This window comes from Durio zibethinus, chromosome 12, assembly GCF_047325235.1.
Source record: "Durio zibethinus cultivar Kanyao isolate XHJ-2024 chromosome 12, ASM4732523v1, whole genome shotgun sequence".
In the NCBI taxonomy this organism is placed as follows: Eukaryota; Viridiplantae; Streptophyta; class Magnoliopsida; order Malvales; family Malvaceae; genus Durio; species Durio zibethinus.
The window spans coordinates 471,971-488,022 of record NC_143173.1 but is presented as its reverse complement, the minus strand read 5'-3'; the positions used below and the strand labels follow the sequence as shown (position 1 = coordinate 488,022).

General features: G+C 32.3%; 3 protein-coding genes across 6 annotated transcripts; 1 reads left to right on the top strand and 2 right to left on the bottom strand.

Annotated features, from left to right (window-relative positions):
• Nucleotides 1-309: 309 nt before the first annotated feature.
• On the bottom strand, nt 310-2,962 carry LOC111296247 (formin-like protein 11; the record flags this gene model as incomplete). Its single annotated transcript, XM_089741563.1, is given in 6 exon segments — nt 310-1,060; nt 1,149-1,384; nt 1,531-1,721; nt 1,801-2,235; nt 2,332-2,795; nt 2,798-2,962. Coding segments are annotated over 6 exon segments (2,226 nt in total), but the record flags the coding sequence as incomplete, so codon positions are not given.
• A 2,767-nt stretch (nt 2,963-5,729) lies between these two features.
• Nucleotides 5,730-11,231, top strand: RBOHB (respiratory burst oxidase-like protein). 2 transcript variants are annotated; one of them, XM_022891023.2, is made up of 13 exons: nt 5,730-6,398; nt 6,748-7,293; nt 7,428-7,587; nt 8,164-8,212; nt 8,311-8,424; nt 8,549-8,977; nt 9,059-9,445; nt 9,533-9,628; nt 9,724-9,839; nt 9,930-10,032; nt 10,119-10,192; nt 10,281-10,789; nt 10,918-11,231. In XM_022891023.2, exons 2-13 carry the CDS (start codon nt 6,786-6,788, stop codon nt 11,025-11,027), a joined length of 2,655 nt encoding a protein of 884 aa, XP_022746758.2. In that variant the 5' UTR covers nt 5,730-6,398; nt 6,748-6,785; the 3' UTR covers nt 11,028-11,231. The 2 variants fall into 2 exon arrangements, with proteins under 2 accessions (XP_022746758.2, XP_022746756.2); XM_022891021.2 differs by lacking the exon at nt 5,730-6,398 and adding an exon at nt 6,485-6,614.
• A 158-nt stretch (nt 11,232-11,389) lies between these two features.
• On the bottom strand, nt 11,390-12,813 carry LOC111296638 (small ribosomal subunit protein eS21-like). Of its 3 annotated transcripts, none has more exons than XM_089768881.1 (4): nt 12,774-12,813; nt 12,361-12,481; nt 12,134-12,266; nt 11,390-11,637 (listed from the first exon to the last, which is right to left on the bottom strand). In XM_089768881.1, exons 2-4 carry the CDS (start codon nt 12,408-12,410, stop codon nt 11,572-11,574), a joined length of 249 nt encoding a protein of 82 aa, XP_089625007.1. In that variant the 5' UTR covers nt 12,411-12,481; nt 12,774-12,813; the 3' UTR covers nt 11,390-11,571. The 3 variants fall into 3 exon arrangements, with proteins under 3 accessions (XP_089625007.1, XP_089625006.1, XP_089625008.1); XM_089768880.1 differs by having other exon boundaries at nt 12,361-12,456; XM_089768882.1 differs by having other exon boundaries at nt 12,361-12,422.
• Between the last annotated feature and the right edge of the window lie 3,239 nt (nt 12,814-16,052).

Genomic DNA, 16,052 nt, shown 5'->3' with positions numbered 1-16,052 from the left:
TGGGCTTGTTTATTTGTTTGGGAATTGGGACGACAAAAATTTTAGGGTTAACTCTTTGTGACTTTTTTATTTATATTTTTTATTGAATTTTTTTTATAATCTTAGGGTTTATTTTTTTAATCAAAAAATGGTAATGATATTAAAATAAAAATAAAGGAAATTTAATTAATTTTGTACGTTATCATACATTTTTATAACGAAAGCAAACTAAAATGTTATAAGTGAGAAAAAATTTTTTTACAAAAGTGAAAAAGGTATTAATTATAAAGCGTCTACATGAAATTTAACCAAAATTTTATTAACTCACCAAGCAAAATATTCTAATCTATCGACATGGAGCCAGAGGGCTAGGACTGCTAGGGACTTTCAAGCTTCTAAGCTTTTTACAGACATGATCTAACATTCCTAGAAAGTCTCTTACGATCACAAATATACCTAGTGGATTAGCTTCATTTAGTTTGCTCACATCTCCATGGAAATATTCTGTGATTTCTCTTACATGTAATAGGACTCTATGTTCATCTTCTTGCAGCTCCTTTAGATTCTTCTCTGCATAGTTGAGGAAGGCGTTCATTGAATGAACTAAATTCCCACTTTTTTCATCTGTTGATAGCTCCAGCTCGTGAACTAGATGCAGTTGAGCCTTGCCATCTGATAGGCTTGAGACAGAACTTGCAAGAACATCCAGGTCAAGTGTAGCTGTCTTCTTGACATGGTGGAGTTCAGTGCTTAAACCTGAAACAAGGTCTAGTCCCATTGTTCTTTCATCTTCTTCCTTTTCTTCAGCTGTCCTTCTGCCTTTGTTTGTCTGGTTGATCTTCCTCATAATGCTGTCAGACACTCTTATTCCTTCCGATCGAATAATCTCTTGGACAAAAAAATGCAGCAAGGTAGTCTTCCCATCAGTTCCTTTCACATCCGCAAGCTTAAGGAGGACATCAAGCTTGAATACTCTAGCGCCTCCTCTAATTGTTCCAACATTCATTCGGTTACCTCTTTTAAGTAATGCTTCAAGTAACTTCAAGAAGAGCCTGCTTGATCTGAGTTCCTTGGAGTCTTCCTAGTAGAACAATAATATGAGAGATATCAGTTGTTTGTACTGGAAAACATTATAAAAGAGCATATATGAATTATAACTTGAAGCTTACCTCTAGCATTGAAAATGAGTTTTTAAGATGAACCACCTCATCCTCAAAAGTTTCTCGGTAAAGCATTGCTTCAGCTCGTAAGAAGGCGAATGGAAGGCTCAGAAGTGCTTTAACAAACTTCTCAGTAGACCCCAGTTCATTGATATCTCCTTTGTAGCTAGAAAGCTTAGTCTCTTCTTCCTTGCTGAGTACCATTTTCACCAATGCTTCTAGTTGTTGTAAAACCAAACCATTTCCTGCTTTTCACGAAATGGAGAAAGCGAAAATTTAGTACTATAATCAAACAAGAATGAGTGAATCCATAGCAACCACAAGAAAATAGAGGAATTTGTACGTTGAAATAAAATGGTTTGCAAATTAAATGAAGACTTCAGAGCTATACCTTTCATCAATGCATTGCATGCTTGATCAGCTGTCACATTCAGTGCTTTTAAGAGAATGGTTTTGTTCTGTAATCTCTTGGGCTCAAGTACATAATTGCTTGGGGAAGGGGTTTTGTTTTTTGTTTCATCATTTTGCATTGAATTTTATACGTTGTATCTGAAAAGTGATTCAATCATTTCCTCATCCAATCTGTTCTTTGTCAGATTAGTTAATCATCAGGATCAGAAAGATAGGAATTTATGTACAGAAAGAACATAAAATAACTTACTCAAACGAGCTTGACCTCAGCTTGTCCCATACCATAGAGCGGTCTGGTGCAGCTGTGACTTTGTCCCAGTGAAGTGGCTTCAATTTTGGCAATGTAGCCCCATCTTTGCCCAGTAGTGTGTACTGTGGAAGTTGGGCTGGTGGAGGAGGTAGACCTTTGACATGGTTATTGTTTCCTTTCAAAAATGGAGGTGGACATGGTGGTGAAGCAATACCGAGTGGACTTGGCAAAGATTTAGAAGGTTTTTGATGTGAATTTGCTTGGTTTTGGTTTAATCCTGAAGAGGAATCTGAATTCGTAGCAGGTGTTGCATTGCTAAATGTAGAAGAACTTGGAGCATTGAATCTTGCTCTAGCTGTTGCAGATAAAGAAGAATTTAAAGGAGAAATACGCACAACTGGAGGCAGAGGAGGAGGAGGGGTTGCATGTGGGGGTGTGAAATTCTTTTTACACTCAGGCGAATCCCGGCTGCTGCATGGAGATTGAAGGTATAAAGTTGTGTTGTGTCCTAAAATTGCCAGAGACATGGATGGTGGTGCAAAAGAATGGTGAGGAGATGGTGATCTCTTTGTTACATTTAGGTGAATTTCTGATATATCACTAAGACTACCAGATGAAGCATTATTGGGAAGCCTGACATTTGATGAATGTGAATCAACAAAAGAATGAAAAGATTCATCATCAGATGAATGGCATTCAATGGGAATTATTGTATCATATGGTGAGCAGTTACCACCATCAGAATCATATTTAGCTGATACTACATCCTCATGAACTGACATAATTTCTCTTGTAGAAGAACTGCTAGCATTGTCAGATTCTGGTATGGCAATGGCAACTTCTTCGTATGATTCCTCTCTTCTATTTAATTTTTTATTTGGACTGCTATGAATTAGTGATGTTTTCTCAGTTTCAGCACTTTGTTTCAAACAAGTTGGCTGCTGCACTAAGTCCAATCCCAAGGAATTAAGGTAGAAGAGATCTAGGCTAGGATTGATGAATTTTGAGAACTCGTATACTTGGATTTGCCTCTAGTTCTTCCATTTGAAACTGTTTTTGTGGATATCTTTCTATGCTTCCTGATTTTGCCACAGAAACAGATGAACCCAAGAAGACTGGCACAAGGACTGGCACCAGAAATGTTAGTTGGATTATTGGATTTTTAACTCATTATTGTCTGTTAAATAAATGGCTTTGTTCCTTAACTGATTTTCTGCTTCCATTTGAAAACATTGTCATTTTCATGAATGAGGTTATTGGATTAACAAGCAAAAATAAATGAAAATGAAATAATTATGTGGGCTTAAAAACCAAAATGGGCTCTTCATTTTCTTTAAGGAGAGGATGGGCCTTCCCTCACAAGACATTGGATCAGACTAGGTCTTGCTTCATATATGGATCATGGATCCAGCATTTTTGGACCAAGGTTTGGCGAAATGTCTGAGACCATTTTGTTGCAATATTTTGCTTCTTTTCATGGTTTTTTAAACCAAAATTGGTTTTGAGCCTAAACTGTCAAGAATTTTAACTGCATAAATACATTTAGATTTGTTCAAGGGTCATATTATTCGTTCAAAATTAAAGATTTACTTAAGTTTTAAGAGAGCTTATATAATAAAGTAAAACTTGTTAAATGAATTTGAATTGAATTTTTAGATACATTTAAATTTTGGATCAAATCTTAAATAAAATAATTAAAGCTTGAGCTTAGATCGATTCAAATAAATTACGTATAATTAAAATATTATAATTATATAAATATATATATATTTTTTAATTTTTATATTTTATTTAAAATTTTTTTATTTTTATTATATAAATTAAGTTTAATATGTGAATTTAAATTTTATTTTTTTAATTTAGATCGAATTTAAAAATATTTTTGAAATCCAAAATATTATAATAGATAGGATGAAAACAAACATATAAATTATTAATATCAAATATGAAATCATTTTGAATTAAACTCGATTTGATCGATAAACATTTATATATATATTTATATATTTGCACAAATTTTGACTATAAAAAGAATAGCTATTATTGTTATCCAAAGATTAGACTTTTTGTCTACCCCCAAAGACAATTTCGTCACTGGAATTTTGGAAACATTGAAAAAAAAAAAGACATTATATTTTTCCAAAAAAACGGATTATTTTAAACTCCATCAAATTTGTCAATACCAAAGACAGATCCAGCTAAGTTTTCAGTTCTTTCTCTTTCAAAGAAGATAAGCTGATGTCAAAACCTCAATTCAGATTTGATTTGCCTCAAATTTTGACTGGTTTTCGGTAAATTCCAGAAAAAAAAAAAATCCTGACAGAATAAAACCACCTATACAAAATTACGTATTGAAAAACCAAACCCAAGTTGTCTCTTCCTCTCAAATTTCCTTGTTTGTTGTTCTTTGTCTCCATCTGTTTTGTCCCAATTAGCTGCATAACTTAAATTCTACAATGTCTTGATCAAACTTCACGTGTCTTATAGTGTCATCATGTACCACCAGGATTAGGTGGAAGAATACGTGTGTTTGGTAGAGGAGAATTAATCAATTTGCCTTGTTCTTCCCTACATTATTGAATTAATCATTAGTTTGCAAAAAATAATTTTTATTTGTGTGATCCAATACCAATTTTTTTTTTTTATAAATGAAATCATAATTTATAAATTAAAAAATAAATTATATATATTAAAATTTAAATCTCAAATTTATTGAATAATCCAACATAAGTTTTGCATTATCATGACTAACGAACCACTAACAACCATTAAATATCTTCAAGTACTAAAATATAGAGTATCAAATTTTGATTATTCACTTGTGAAAACTATTGGTGTTTTTCTCCTTTATAATATGGAGTTACCACAAACCCATTAGTGGAAAAGCATTGTGCTTTGATTTGATTCATTAAAGCTATTAACTTTTTCACCTACTCCCAGTTGATTTTTTTTCTTTAATATTAGCTGAATTGGGAGTTACCTAGGAATATCTTTCAAACCCTTTAATTTCTAGTGCAATTTCTTTATTTTTTATTCAATTCTTTAGTCTAAATCTTCACATGGACATTATATTTGAAATCATATTTAATTTAATTGATTTATATAATTATTTTTAAAAAATGATATCGAATAAATTTAAGATACTTACTTAAAATATATATTTAATTTAAGAATATGAATGATATAAATTAATAAACTTTTCCCAATAATTCCCTTTTAAATGTCTTTTTTAATACTTTAATTTAAATATTCAATCAAGGGAGATATACTATTTTATTAATTAATTAAACTAATTATTATGTAGCAAAAGACATTGATGTTGCTTTGATCTTATCTCTGACCATGCATTATCATTTAAATGCCTTTGTTTTATCATATAATAATGTCTTCTTCTACATTATTTTATTGCTTATGTAATGTCTTCTTCTGGATAAATTCTTATGGAACATATGCAAAGTCCTGTTAAAGAGTGAACAAATTTGGAAAATCTGTCATTGTCACTAGAAGAACATAGGGATAAACTTAAGAAATAGCATCCATGACCATGAACGCGGAACTTTAACTCTCAGACTGTTCATGAGTCACTTTTAAAAAATAACATTCCATAAGTTTAAGATCACCCCTATAATTAACAAGTTTTCAAGTTAAAACTAAAGGTCATTTCAACTAGCTAGGACTTTAGTTTGAGCTGTCTAATGGCATATGTCAAGATATGGAAGTCCATGAAATCTTTAATTTGATTGGTAAGTAGAGGTTTAATGTGAAAGAGATTAAAAAATATATATGAAATTTATTGATATATTTATAGTTATAGTACAAAACAATGACTTCAGAGTTAAGATTGTTTATATTTTAAATTAATAAGTTTTGGATCATGTCAAAATGAGTAAAAGGTTAAAGGCTGTAAGAACTTTTGTGGCAACCCCTCTATCTCAGGCACTTTCCAGGAAGCAGGCCAAAAGAGGAATTTCTGCTACCTTTTTTCAGGGATCACGTTTACTTTTGGGTTTCAGTTCATAATGATGTTTAATTTCTTTCATGTTGATTAAATTTTCTTAGTGTCAAACCTGGGGTTGTTTGGTTGGTTGGTGATGTTTTGAAACTTGGGAGATTTACGCATAAGAAGAATATGAACCCCAACCACTCCAATAACCAACACTTTTTTGTGGTTGAAAGGAGAAAATTAAAGAGTATATAGGTTGTTTAATATGTCGAATCAAGATAAAATATATTATTTTCAACAATTTAAAAAATAATAATTGTAAGTTGTACATTCAAAATAATTTCAACAGATCGAATTCAAACCCAACAGCAATTACATCAAGGATAACATCCTACCAATTGACCCAAACTCTTGATGGCAATAACTAACACTTTATACAACCCAACTGCGCCCCTTGATTTCACCCTTTTTTTATTCGAGTTTTGACTTGTCTTCCCCTCCTTCATTTTCCTTCTCTTAGCCAACTTTCCCACCCTTATATAAAATGCTCCTATGTTATTCTCCTTGAGTTCCCAATTTTCCTCACCAACATTCTTAACTTCTTCTCATGTTCGTTTCTTTCAACTCTTGATCAAGTTCCAAGAACCATTTTCAGGTAAGATTTGAGAGTTTTTTTTTCCCTAGAAAATGATCATTTTCGAGTTCTTTTCACTTGGTTTAATTCAGGTCTCCATGTACCGTGGAAATGCATTTTGATGTCTTTTACTTAATCAATGATGAAGAGTAGTAGTATAACCAACCATAAGTATTTGGAGACGTCTGCCTATTTCTATAAACAGAAAAGCACCCAGACAAGCATTTTGAAAGTCAAGTATGCCCTTGCACATAATATAATTCATGGGGGTAGCATAGTCAAATCATATATATATGTATCAACATTTGAGTTCTTGAGTTAGCTGTTCCATATGAATGTCAGCCTGATTCCTCTCTGATTTTCATTTCAGGAAAACAAAACTTCTGATTCATTGAGAGAAGAAAAAAAATGGAGATTCAGCACTGCAAACACGAGTCATGGTCCGATACCGAAAGCTCAAGCAGCACCAGGGTCGGCTACAGTGGTCCATTGAGCGGTCCAATATTGGTGAATAACAAGAAAAATAGCAGCAAGAAAAGTGCAAGATTCAAGGATGATGATGAATATGTTGAAATTACTCTAGACATTCGGGATGATTCAGTTTCTGTCCAGAACATCAAAGGAGGTGATCCAGAGACGGCAATGCTAGCAACCAGGTTGGAGAAAAGGCCTTCCTTTGGATCCCAGCTTTCGTTCCGAATCAGACAAGTCTCTCAGGAACTAAAGCGGATGACATCTACCAAGGCACCGTTTAACAAGGTTGACAGGAGCAAGTCGGGAGCTGCTCGTGCCCTTCAGGGACTGAAATTTATGACAAAAAATGTTGGAAGTGAAGGCTGGTCCGAGATTGAAAAGCGGTTTGATGAATTGTCTGTCAATGGTTCACTTCCCAAATCAGTCTTCGGCCAATGTATAGGTATATGCAACATTTTTCCTGCTATAAAAGTTTGAATTTCCATCTAATAATTAGCTCTCCAGACTCCAAATGAGAGCCTGAATTGGAGAACAAAGAAATTAAAGGTTGATTAAAATTGGTAATTGTGACGTCAGGTATGAATGAATCAAAAGAGTTTGCTGGAGAACTGTTCGAGGCCTTGGCTCGTAGGAGAGGGATAACATCATCAGCAATAAACAAAGCTGAGTTGCGGGAATTCTGGGAACAAATCACTGATCAGAGCTTTGATGCCAGGCTGCAAACCTTCTTTGACATGTAAGAGTTTAGTGTCATTTCACAATTCACATAAATTCACTTCATTTTTTACCAAAACCCTTCTTTCTGATAAGCTTCCACTGAATTTAGAAATTTTGCTGTAGCAGCAGGTCAGTAAGGTCCACTCTGTGGAACAGAAAAGACAGATGTCACCTAAAAATTAGATAATTTGTCTTGATAAAATTATGATAAGAAACAAGAGGCAATTGTCAAGCAATGTTATATTATATTATCAGAATCTTTAATGTTCATGCTAAGAATCAATCATATAAAACCGCATTTTACGCTTTCTCTGCATGTGAAGCAAGATGGTAGGTGGAAATATTTCTCTTGCTATCCAATCTGTTGACTTCAAATTAGTTCTTATCTCTCTAGAAATAATATTAATATATTAAGATATTAATCATTAATTTAATTTAGACAATAATTAAAGAATCAAATCAATCCACCAAGACAATTCTTTGCACATGAATGGCCAACAGTTGATTGGTTTGTTAGTAAAGTACCGGACTCTTAATTCTAAGGTTCAATTTGGGACTTTTGCATTATTTGACATGATGATGTTGGTAAATGCAGGGTTGACAAAGATGCTGATGGAAGGATCACTGAAGAAGAGGTAAAACAGGTGAGTGAGAAAAGAAGATTACTCCACCAATATGAGAATCTGTTGGAGATGCCTTATCTATGAAAATATTTACAAGTGTTCAATAAATTATTATGCAGATTATTGCATTGAGTGCTAGTGCTAACAAGCTGTCAAAAATCCAAGAATGTGCTGAGGAATATGCAGCTCTAATCATGGAAGAACTGGACAAAGACAATCTTGGATACATTGAGGTCAGCACCTTCACACCTAATTTTAGCGTGTCCCAATTTTTGAACCTTGGAATAAAAGAAAAGGCACAGACAAGATAATATTTGGTCTAACAAAATGTTGGTTTTCTTTTTTTCGCTTTTTCAGATATACAATTTGGAAACACTACTTCTCCAAGCTCCAAGCCAATCAACCAATTTAGTGACAAGCAGTAGCATTTTAAGCAGGCTACTGAGTGAAAAACTGGTGCCAACAAAAGAGAGAAACCCCATTAAAAGATGGGCCAGGGGTGTTGCCTATTTTTTAGAGGACAATTGGAAAAGAATATGGGTCCTGGCCCTGTGGATCTCAATCTGTGCAGGACTGTTCACCTGGAAATTCATTCAATACAAACATCGGGCTGTGTTTGATGTGATGGGTTACTGTGTTACCACAGCCAAGGGTGCAGCTGAGACAACTAAGTTCAACATGGCCCTGATTCTTCTTCCAGTGTGTAGAAATACCATTACTTGGCTTAGAAGCAGGACAAAGTTAGGGGTGGTCGTTCCATTCGATGACAATATCAATTTTCACAAGGTATGTGAGAAATAATAATCCAGTGTGTAGAAATACTATTACTTGATTTGAAACACTCTTGATTTAAATAAATTTCTATAGGTGGTTGCTTTGGGGATTGCTATTGGAGTTGGCATGCACGCTGGTGCTCATCTAACATGTGACTTCCCTAGACTTCTACATGCCACTGATGATGAATATGAGCCAATGAAGCCATTCTTTGGGGATGAACGGCCTAACAACTACTGGTGGTTCGTGAAAGGGACTGAAGGCTGGACTGGTGTGACCATGGTGGTGCTCATGGCCATAGCCTATACACTAGCTCAACCTTGGTTCCGTCGGAACCGGCTAAACCTCCCTAAACCCATAAAGAAGCTCACCGGATTCAATGCCTTCTGGTATTCGCATCATCTATTTGTTATTGTCTATGCCCTCTTCATTGTTCATGGATACTTTCTTTACCTCTCCAAGAAATGGTACAAAAAGACAGTAAGTGTCTCATAAACAATGTAGTGTACAATATTTTCACTATGGTGGCATTTAATTTGTTTTTGTATCATTTTTATTTTGCTGCAGACATGGATGTATCTAGCAGTTCCAATGCTATTATACGCGTGTGAACGCCTTATTCGTGCATTCAGGTCTGGCAATAAATCAGTGAAGATTTTGAAGGTACATTCCACCCCACCCCCCGACCCCTCTAAATTTCGAAAGAAAAAAAAATTATGCTCGGATAAGGCTTATATTTAGTTCTGTTTATGTTTCAGGTTGCTGTGTACCCTGGAAATGTACTGTCTCTGCATATGTCTAAGCCTCAAGGATTTAAGTACACCAGTGGCCAATATATCTTTGTGAACTGTGCAGCAGTTTCCCCATTTCAATGGTAAAAACAGGAAGAAATAATCATATTATTTTCCTGATTTCACAGTTTCAATAACAGTAAAAATGATCCATCAATGACTTTAATTCTCAGGCATCCCTTCTCCATCACTTCATCTCCTGGAGATGACTATTTAAGCGTTCACATTCGAACCTTGGGAGACTGGACATCCCAACTCAAGGCCCTTTTCGCAAAAGTGATGATTCTTTCTCGAAATTGTAGATTGCATAACCAAATGTCTCCTTTGTAAGCTTAAACATCTAAATACGTGAACGTTTGCAGGTTTGTCAGCCTCCATCAGTTAATCAAAGTGGCCTCCTGAGAGCTGATATTGGAAAAGGCGAAAACAAGCCTAGGTAACTTTTTTCTCCAAATTTTCCTCTTTTGATCTTTTTTAATGATCACCTGAACTCTACTGTGGAATTTAATCTGTTTATCAAACAGGTTGCCAAAACTCTTAATTGATGGTCCCTATGGAGCTCCAGCACAGGACTATAAAAAATATGATGTCCTTCTCCTAGTAGGACTTGGCATTGGTGCAACCCCATTAATCAGCATAGTCAAAGATGTGCTTAACAACATCAAGCAACAGAAGGAAATCGAAGAAGGGATAGAGACAGGAGTTAAGAACAAGAAAAAGCCTTTTGCCACTAAACGAGCCTATTTCTACTGGGTTACTCGCGAGCAAGGGTCGTTTGAGTGGTTCAGGGGGGTGATGAATGAAGTAGCTGAGTATGATCGAGATAGGGTGATTGAACTTCATAATTACTGCACTAGTGTGTATGAAGAAGGGGATGCTAGATCAGCTTTGATCACAATGCTTCAGTCCCTCCACCATGCCAAAAGTGGGGTTGATATTGTTTCAGGAACCCGGGTGAAGACACATTTTGCCAGGCCTAATTGGCACAAGGTTTTCAAGCATGTTGCTGTTAACCATGCTGACCAGAGAGTTGGTATGTATAGATTTCAAGAACTAGCTTAGAAGTTCAGCATTTCAATGAAATATTACTACAGCTTAGTCAATATGAGTGCAATATCAAAGTGGTCAATAACAATGAGTTCTTTTTTCTTTTTCCTGCAGGAGTATTCTACTGTGGTGCACTTGGATTAACAGGTGAGCTAAGGAGGCTAGCTCAAGACTTTTCAAGGAAGACCAGTACCAAATTTGATTTCCATAAAGAAAACTTTTAAAATTTTGTCCTACATGATCTTTTAATATTTTTATTTTTGAAAATGTAATATAGTATTATATTTATGTTTTACAGGGTACAGCTGCAATGTTTGGTAATTTGGTTATTAATTTTATATTGTAATTTTGTCTTACGTTTGCCTCAGGCAACTATCCTTTGTTGCTCATTGCATAATGAAACTTTTCCGATTCAAATACCAGAAAAACATCAAGATCTTGATGCTCTGAACTTATTGTTATCCAAAGCTCTCAGAACCGAGCTGTCAGTGAACCATAAAAATACCATGAGGTAACAGCTACTAAAGCATTTGGCTCTGCAGAAATTTAACAAAATTTAAACTCCTATAAGCAAAGAGAACAAAAATGTGGGGAACACAGGATTTACTGCATACATATATTAGGTTCAAATGCAAGCAAACTAAGTAGCAAACATCATCCATTCAACAAAAACAACTTCGACATAATCCACCAAAACAAACTTAATATTGTCATGGCCAACACGTTTCCCTCCCAAGTTCAGAGACAGAATAGTAAAATTGTATCCTACTACTGCTGTCGGACTTCAGCTTTCTTCTTCTGCCAAAGCCTGTCAAGGGCACTGTCAGCATCGCCCTGCAAAGTTGAACAAATCAATCAGCAGCTGACTTGGACAAAACTCAAGCAAACCACAATGTTTAACTACAAAATCTAACTTCCCTATCACCCATCATTTCAAAGCATCCAAAATTAACAACTTCCTAAATGCATCTACCAGGACCTTCTCCCAATCCACTGGCAACCGGGCATAGACTTTAAACATGAGCTTCCAGGTCTTTAAACATGGGCTTTGCAAAAGATTTTTCAAACTAATGTTTTCTCTAAATGAACTTGCAGAATAAGTGGATAAACAACAGACACTTAAACCATATCTCAAACATTAGAGTGTTAACATGACAAGGCAACTGTGAGTGTATCATTAACAAAACAAGTTGCTGGATTATGCCTCTTACACAGGATGTGAAGTTAAACATGACATGAATGCAAGTATAAGAATGCAATTAACAGCAACAAGCATAGACCTAACAACAGCGGAAAACAATCAGCAGGCCAATCGAGAACCAAGACGAACCTGGGCACGGACAAAGCCACAAAGAGCAAAAGTGGAGAACGTGCCAGTGTATCTGCCGAGCTCATCCAAGTGACCAATGTTGATCTGTACAGAAGCATGATCCTTCGACGTGATGAGCCTGTTAGTGGCAGAACTGCAACAACAACAAACTACATATAAGCTTCCAACATAAACAACAAAATACAAAACAAGCACTACGAAACAAAGGTGAGAAGCAAATCAAATACCATTTCCTGGGGATGTAAAGGTCCATGTTTTGACCCTCTTCGTTCTGCATCTTTGCGGATTGCTTAACGGATCAAGAAATACAAAGCTCAAACCACCTAATTTCACACCAGTTTATATTCACTAAAAAAATGTAAAAAAAAAAAAAGGAATAAAAAAGCTAACTGGATTTCAACTTCCATTTCCCATTAAATAAATTACTAATTCAAATACTAAGAAGAATCAAACAAACATTTTAGCGAGAGCCCAAATCTAACCTTTACTATTAGGTAAACATTAACAATCATTTATATAAACATTTTAAGAGAACAAATATCAAACGTATGCTGATTAGAACATCCAAATAACATGATATTACGATAAATTTAGAACCGTGAAACATGAATATGAAATCCATATAGAAAGAGAGGCGTACCTGAACAGAAAGAGGGGCTGCAGCGCAAACTTGCTTGGGTGAGGGTTAGGGTTTTTTTCGTGATTTTATAGTGGGCAAAAACCTAATTTTTTTATCTAAAGGTCAAAAATACCCCTATCTTTAGAATGTTGTTAGGACAAACGCCGCCGTTTTGGGTCTGAGTGAGTTGGATGTTAAACCCGGTTTTTTCTTCTTTTTTTTTGTTTTTTTTGTTTTTTTGCTTGAATTGGCTCAGTCGTCGGGCTACAAGTTGGAGCCCAACAAAGTTTGTACGGCCGAAAATCCAAAACATATAGTTACAGTGTTTAAATTTAAATATTTAGCAGCTATAACAAAAAAAATTAAAAATTTGATTATAAAGATTTAAACAAATTTATTACATATTCAATTTTAAATTTAAAAAAAATGTAAAAAAGCTTAATATAAATCTCTTTTTAGTGTTGCTAAAAAAAATACAATTGTGGGATTCTATTGTTTGAATGCTTTTTTAAGAATTTTTTAAATAATCATTGTTTCATAGTGATGGCAAAAAGTTGGGTTTAAGGCTATTATTTTTATTTTGAATTTGATTTGATTTTATAAAATAAATATTTAAATTTGACTTAATTTAATATTAAAATATTATTATTTTTATTTGATTCGTGTATATCTAAAATCATAATCAATTCGATTTGATTTAAAATTAATTTAATAATTTTAATTTAATATAATATTTATAAAATATTATTTTTAATATAAATTATATTTTAGTTATATATTAATATAATATTTTTATTAAATTAATATCTTAAATTAAAGTATTGTATGATAATCTTATTAATAGCATATATAAATATTAAATTAAATAAATAATAAAAAATATTTTTTATATGTCAGTCAAATCAAATCACTTTACTTAAAATATGTTCCCAACTAGAAATTTGATTTTCAAAAAAAAAAAAAAAAAAAAACAAATCATCAAATCAAAATCTAACAAATTTGGATATTATTACCATCCCTGTTGTTTTATAACAAAATTAGGCATGTAAAAACAAAATTTAACCTTATTTATAAATTTGTTCATTGGTTAACTCCGATAGGGTTAAATTTGATCAGCCTTTTAAATGTCTTATTCAAGGTTTGACTTGACTTAAATTTGGACTCCAAATGATCTTTTTTTTTTTAATATATATTAAAATATTTTATATTTTTATATATTTTTTAATTAAAATTAAATAAAAATATTTTTATTAATAATTAATGTTTTGAGTTAGATAAAACTAAAGATGTAATCAATCGAGTTTGAGTCAATATAATATTAAGCTCGAGTTTAACTCAAAATTTAATACACGAAACTCAATTTGAATTCAATCAAAATTTATTTTTTTAGTTTGAGATAAAAATTAAGCTATTCAAACTAGCTTGATTTAGCTCAATTAACATATAAAAAAAAAATTGATTTTTATATTCAACAAAAGCTTAATTATTTGTGTTCGAGCTCATATTTGAGTTCGAGTTTGAAATTATTTTATTAATTAAAATATATTAAAATATAAAAATTCAATTAGGCTCATAAACTACTCGAATTGGGTATAAGAATATTTAAACTCAACTCAATCGATAAGTTAAACTATTTAAGTTTGAGCTTGATTCGATAATAATTAAATCGAATTCGAATTTTATTCGAATTAAACTCGAATAACTTACGAGTAATAATATATTTTTTACATTTTTATGTAAAACTTGAATTACAATATCACTATTTTGACTTAAGAACAAATTTACTTATAACATAGTACTTAATGTAATGCTTTAATATATAAAATAAAATAACACAATTTAATTAAGTAGTCGTGCGAAACCATGATTCATATAATGTTGTCGCATTGCCATGAGTCATGAAAGTGATTTTTTTTTTTTTGTTTTAATTGATACAAAATTTCTTAACATGCCTACTGTTTCTTATGTGCAATCAACCATGAAGCTAACCACCTCAATCTCATATATAATATATTGAGCTATCTAAGGTGCTAAAAATTGTATAAGAAACACATTTGACAATAAGAAATTTTTTGTAGTTACTAGTGTTAAAAATTAAATTTTAATACTTTATCAATAAATTAAACAATTATTAATAAATTTCAAGATAAATTTGAATATAATATAAATTTAACTTTTAAGTCAAAACTCGAATTTAAATCTAATTTTTTTATCCATGATGTAATATCATAATGTTATGCAACTTAAAAGAAAGTTTTGATTTATTAAAATTAAAAAAAAATTAATTATCAAGTTTAGTTGGTTAAAATTTTATCATTAATATAATGCTCGTGTTAAAATTTTAATTACAACGATCAAAATAAAATACTCGATAATTTGAAATTTTAAAAATTAATTAAAATATCTTAAGTTCATAACTTGAAGGAGCTCATACTAGGCCAATCAAGTGGGATGTTAAAAAAGCTCCTACTTATATTTATCCTTTCGTTTTTTTTTTTTTTTTCGTATTTTTCCTTTTTTAAAAATAAAAAATTCAAAAATTCATATTTATATGAAAAAAGCAACTCATGCAACGAACAAATCAGGACCGTAAAAGTCAAAATGGGGCCAAGAAATCGACGTTGATGGCAAAGATTCAACGGTATCACAACACCATCTCCTACTGCTTTTTTGTTTTCCCCCTCCCCGCCAATTGAAAATTGGACTTAAAAAGTTTTGTGCATCGTTATTAGATTTTCATTCAAAGAAAAAACAGAGAGCTTGAAAGAAAAATGATGGAGCTCAGTTGAGTCAAGGATATAATCGAGTTGAATAAAGATGAATTCGATATAATGAAAGTTCTAAGTTTAATTCAAAATTAATTATTCAAAATTTAACTTGGATTTGATCGAGTTTTAATTTTTAAATTTAAATTCGATTAAAGATAAAAATTAAATTACTTAAATTTATTATATTAAATTTATTTATCGAATAAAAAATTAAACTCGATTCTGATATTTAATTTTAAAATCAATTATTTGTATTTAAATTTAAATTTATATATATATAATAATTTTTTAATTAAAATAATAAAAATATATATTAAAGTATAAAAATTCTATTAGATTCGTAAATTACTTCAACATTAAAAAGCTTTAATTGAATAAAGCTTAAGTGAAAATTAGGAGTGTAATTGATTGAGTTCGGGTCAATACAATATTAAGTTCGAGCTCAAGTTCGAGTTGAAATTTGAGATTCAAAACTCAATTCAAAATCAGTCGAATTTTATTTTTTTAACTCGAGTTCAACTCAAAATAAAAA

What these genes read in the sequence shown, in the direction of transcription:
- RBOHB (XM_022891023.2), top strand. Translation starts at nt 6,786, where the DNA reads ATGGAGATTCAGCACTGCAAACACGAGTCATGGTCCGATACCGAAAGC. An exon ending in CTGCAAACCTTCTTTGACAT is followed by an intron (nt 7,588 to 8,163) that starts GTAAGAGTTTAG and finishes TGGTAAATGCAG; the next exon opens with GGTTGACAAAGATGCTGATG. An exon ending in ACAATCTTGGATACATTGAG is followed by an intron (nt 8,425 to 8,548) that starts GTCAGCACCTTC and finishes TCGCTTTTTCAG; the next exon opens with ATATACAATTTGGAAACACT.
- LOC111296638 (XM_089768881.1), bottom strand. Translation starts at nt 12,410, where the DNA reads ATGCAGAACGAAGAGGGTCAAAACATGGACCTTTACATCCCCAGGAAA. An exon ending in CTTTACATCCCCAGGAAATG is followed by an intron (nt 12,267 to 12,360) that starts GTATTTGATTTG and finishes TTGTTGTTGCAG; the next exon opens with TTCTGCCACTAACAGGCTCA. An exon ending in GTGGCTTTGTCCGTGCCCAG is followed by an intron (nt 11,638 to 12,133) that starts GTTCGTCTTGGT and finishes TCAACTTTGCAG; the next exon opens with GGCGATGCTGACAGTGCCCT.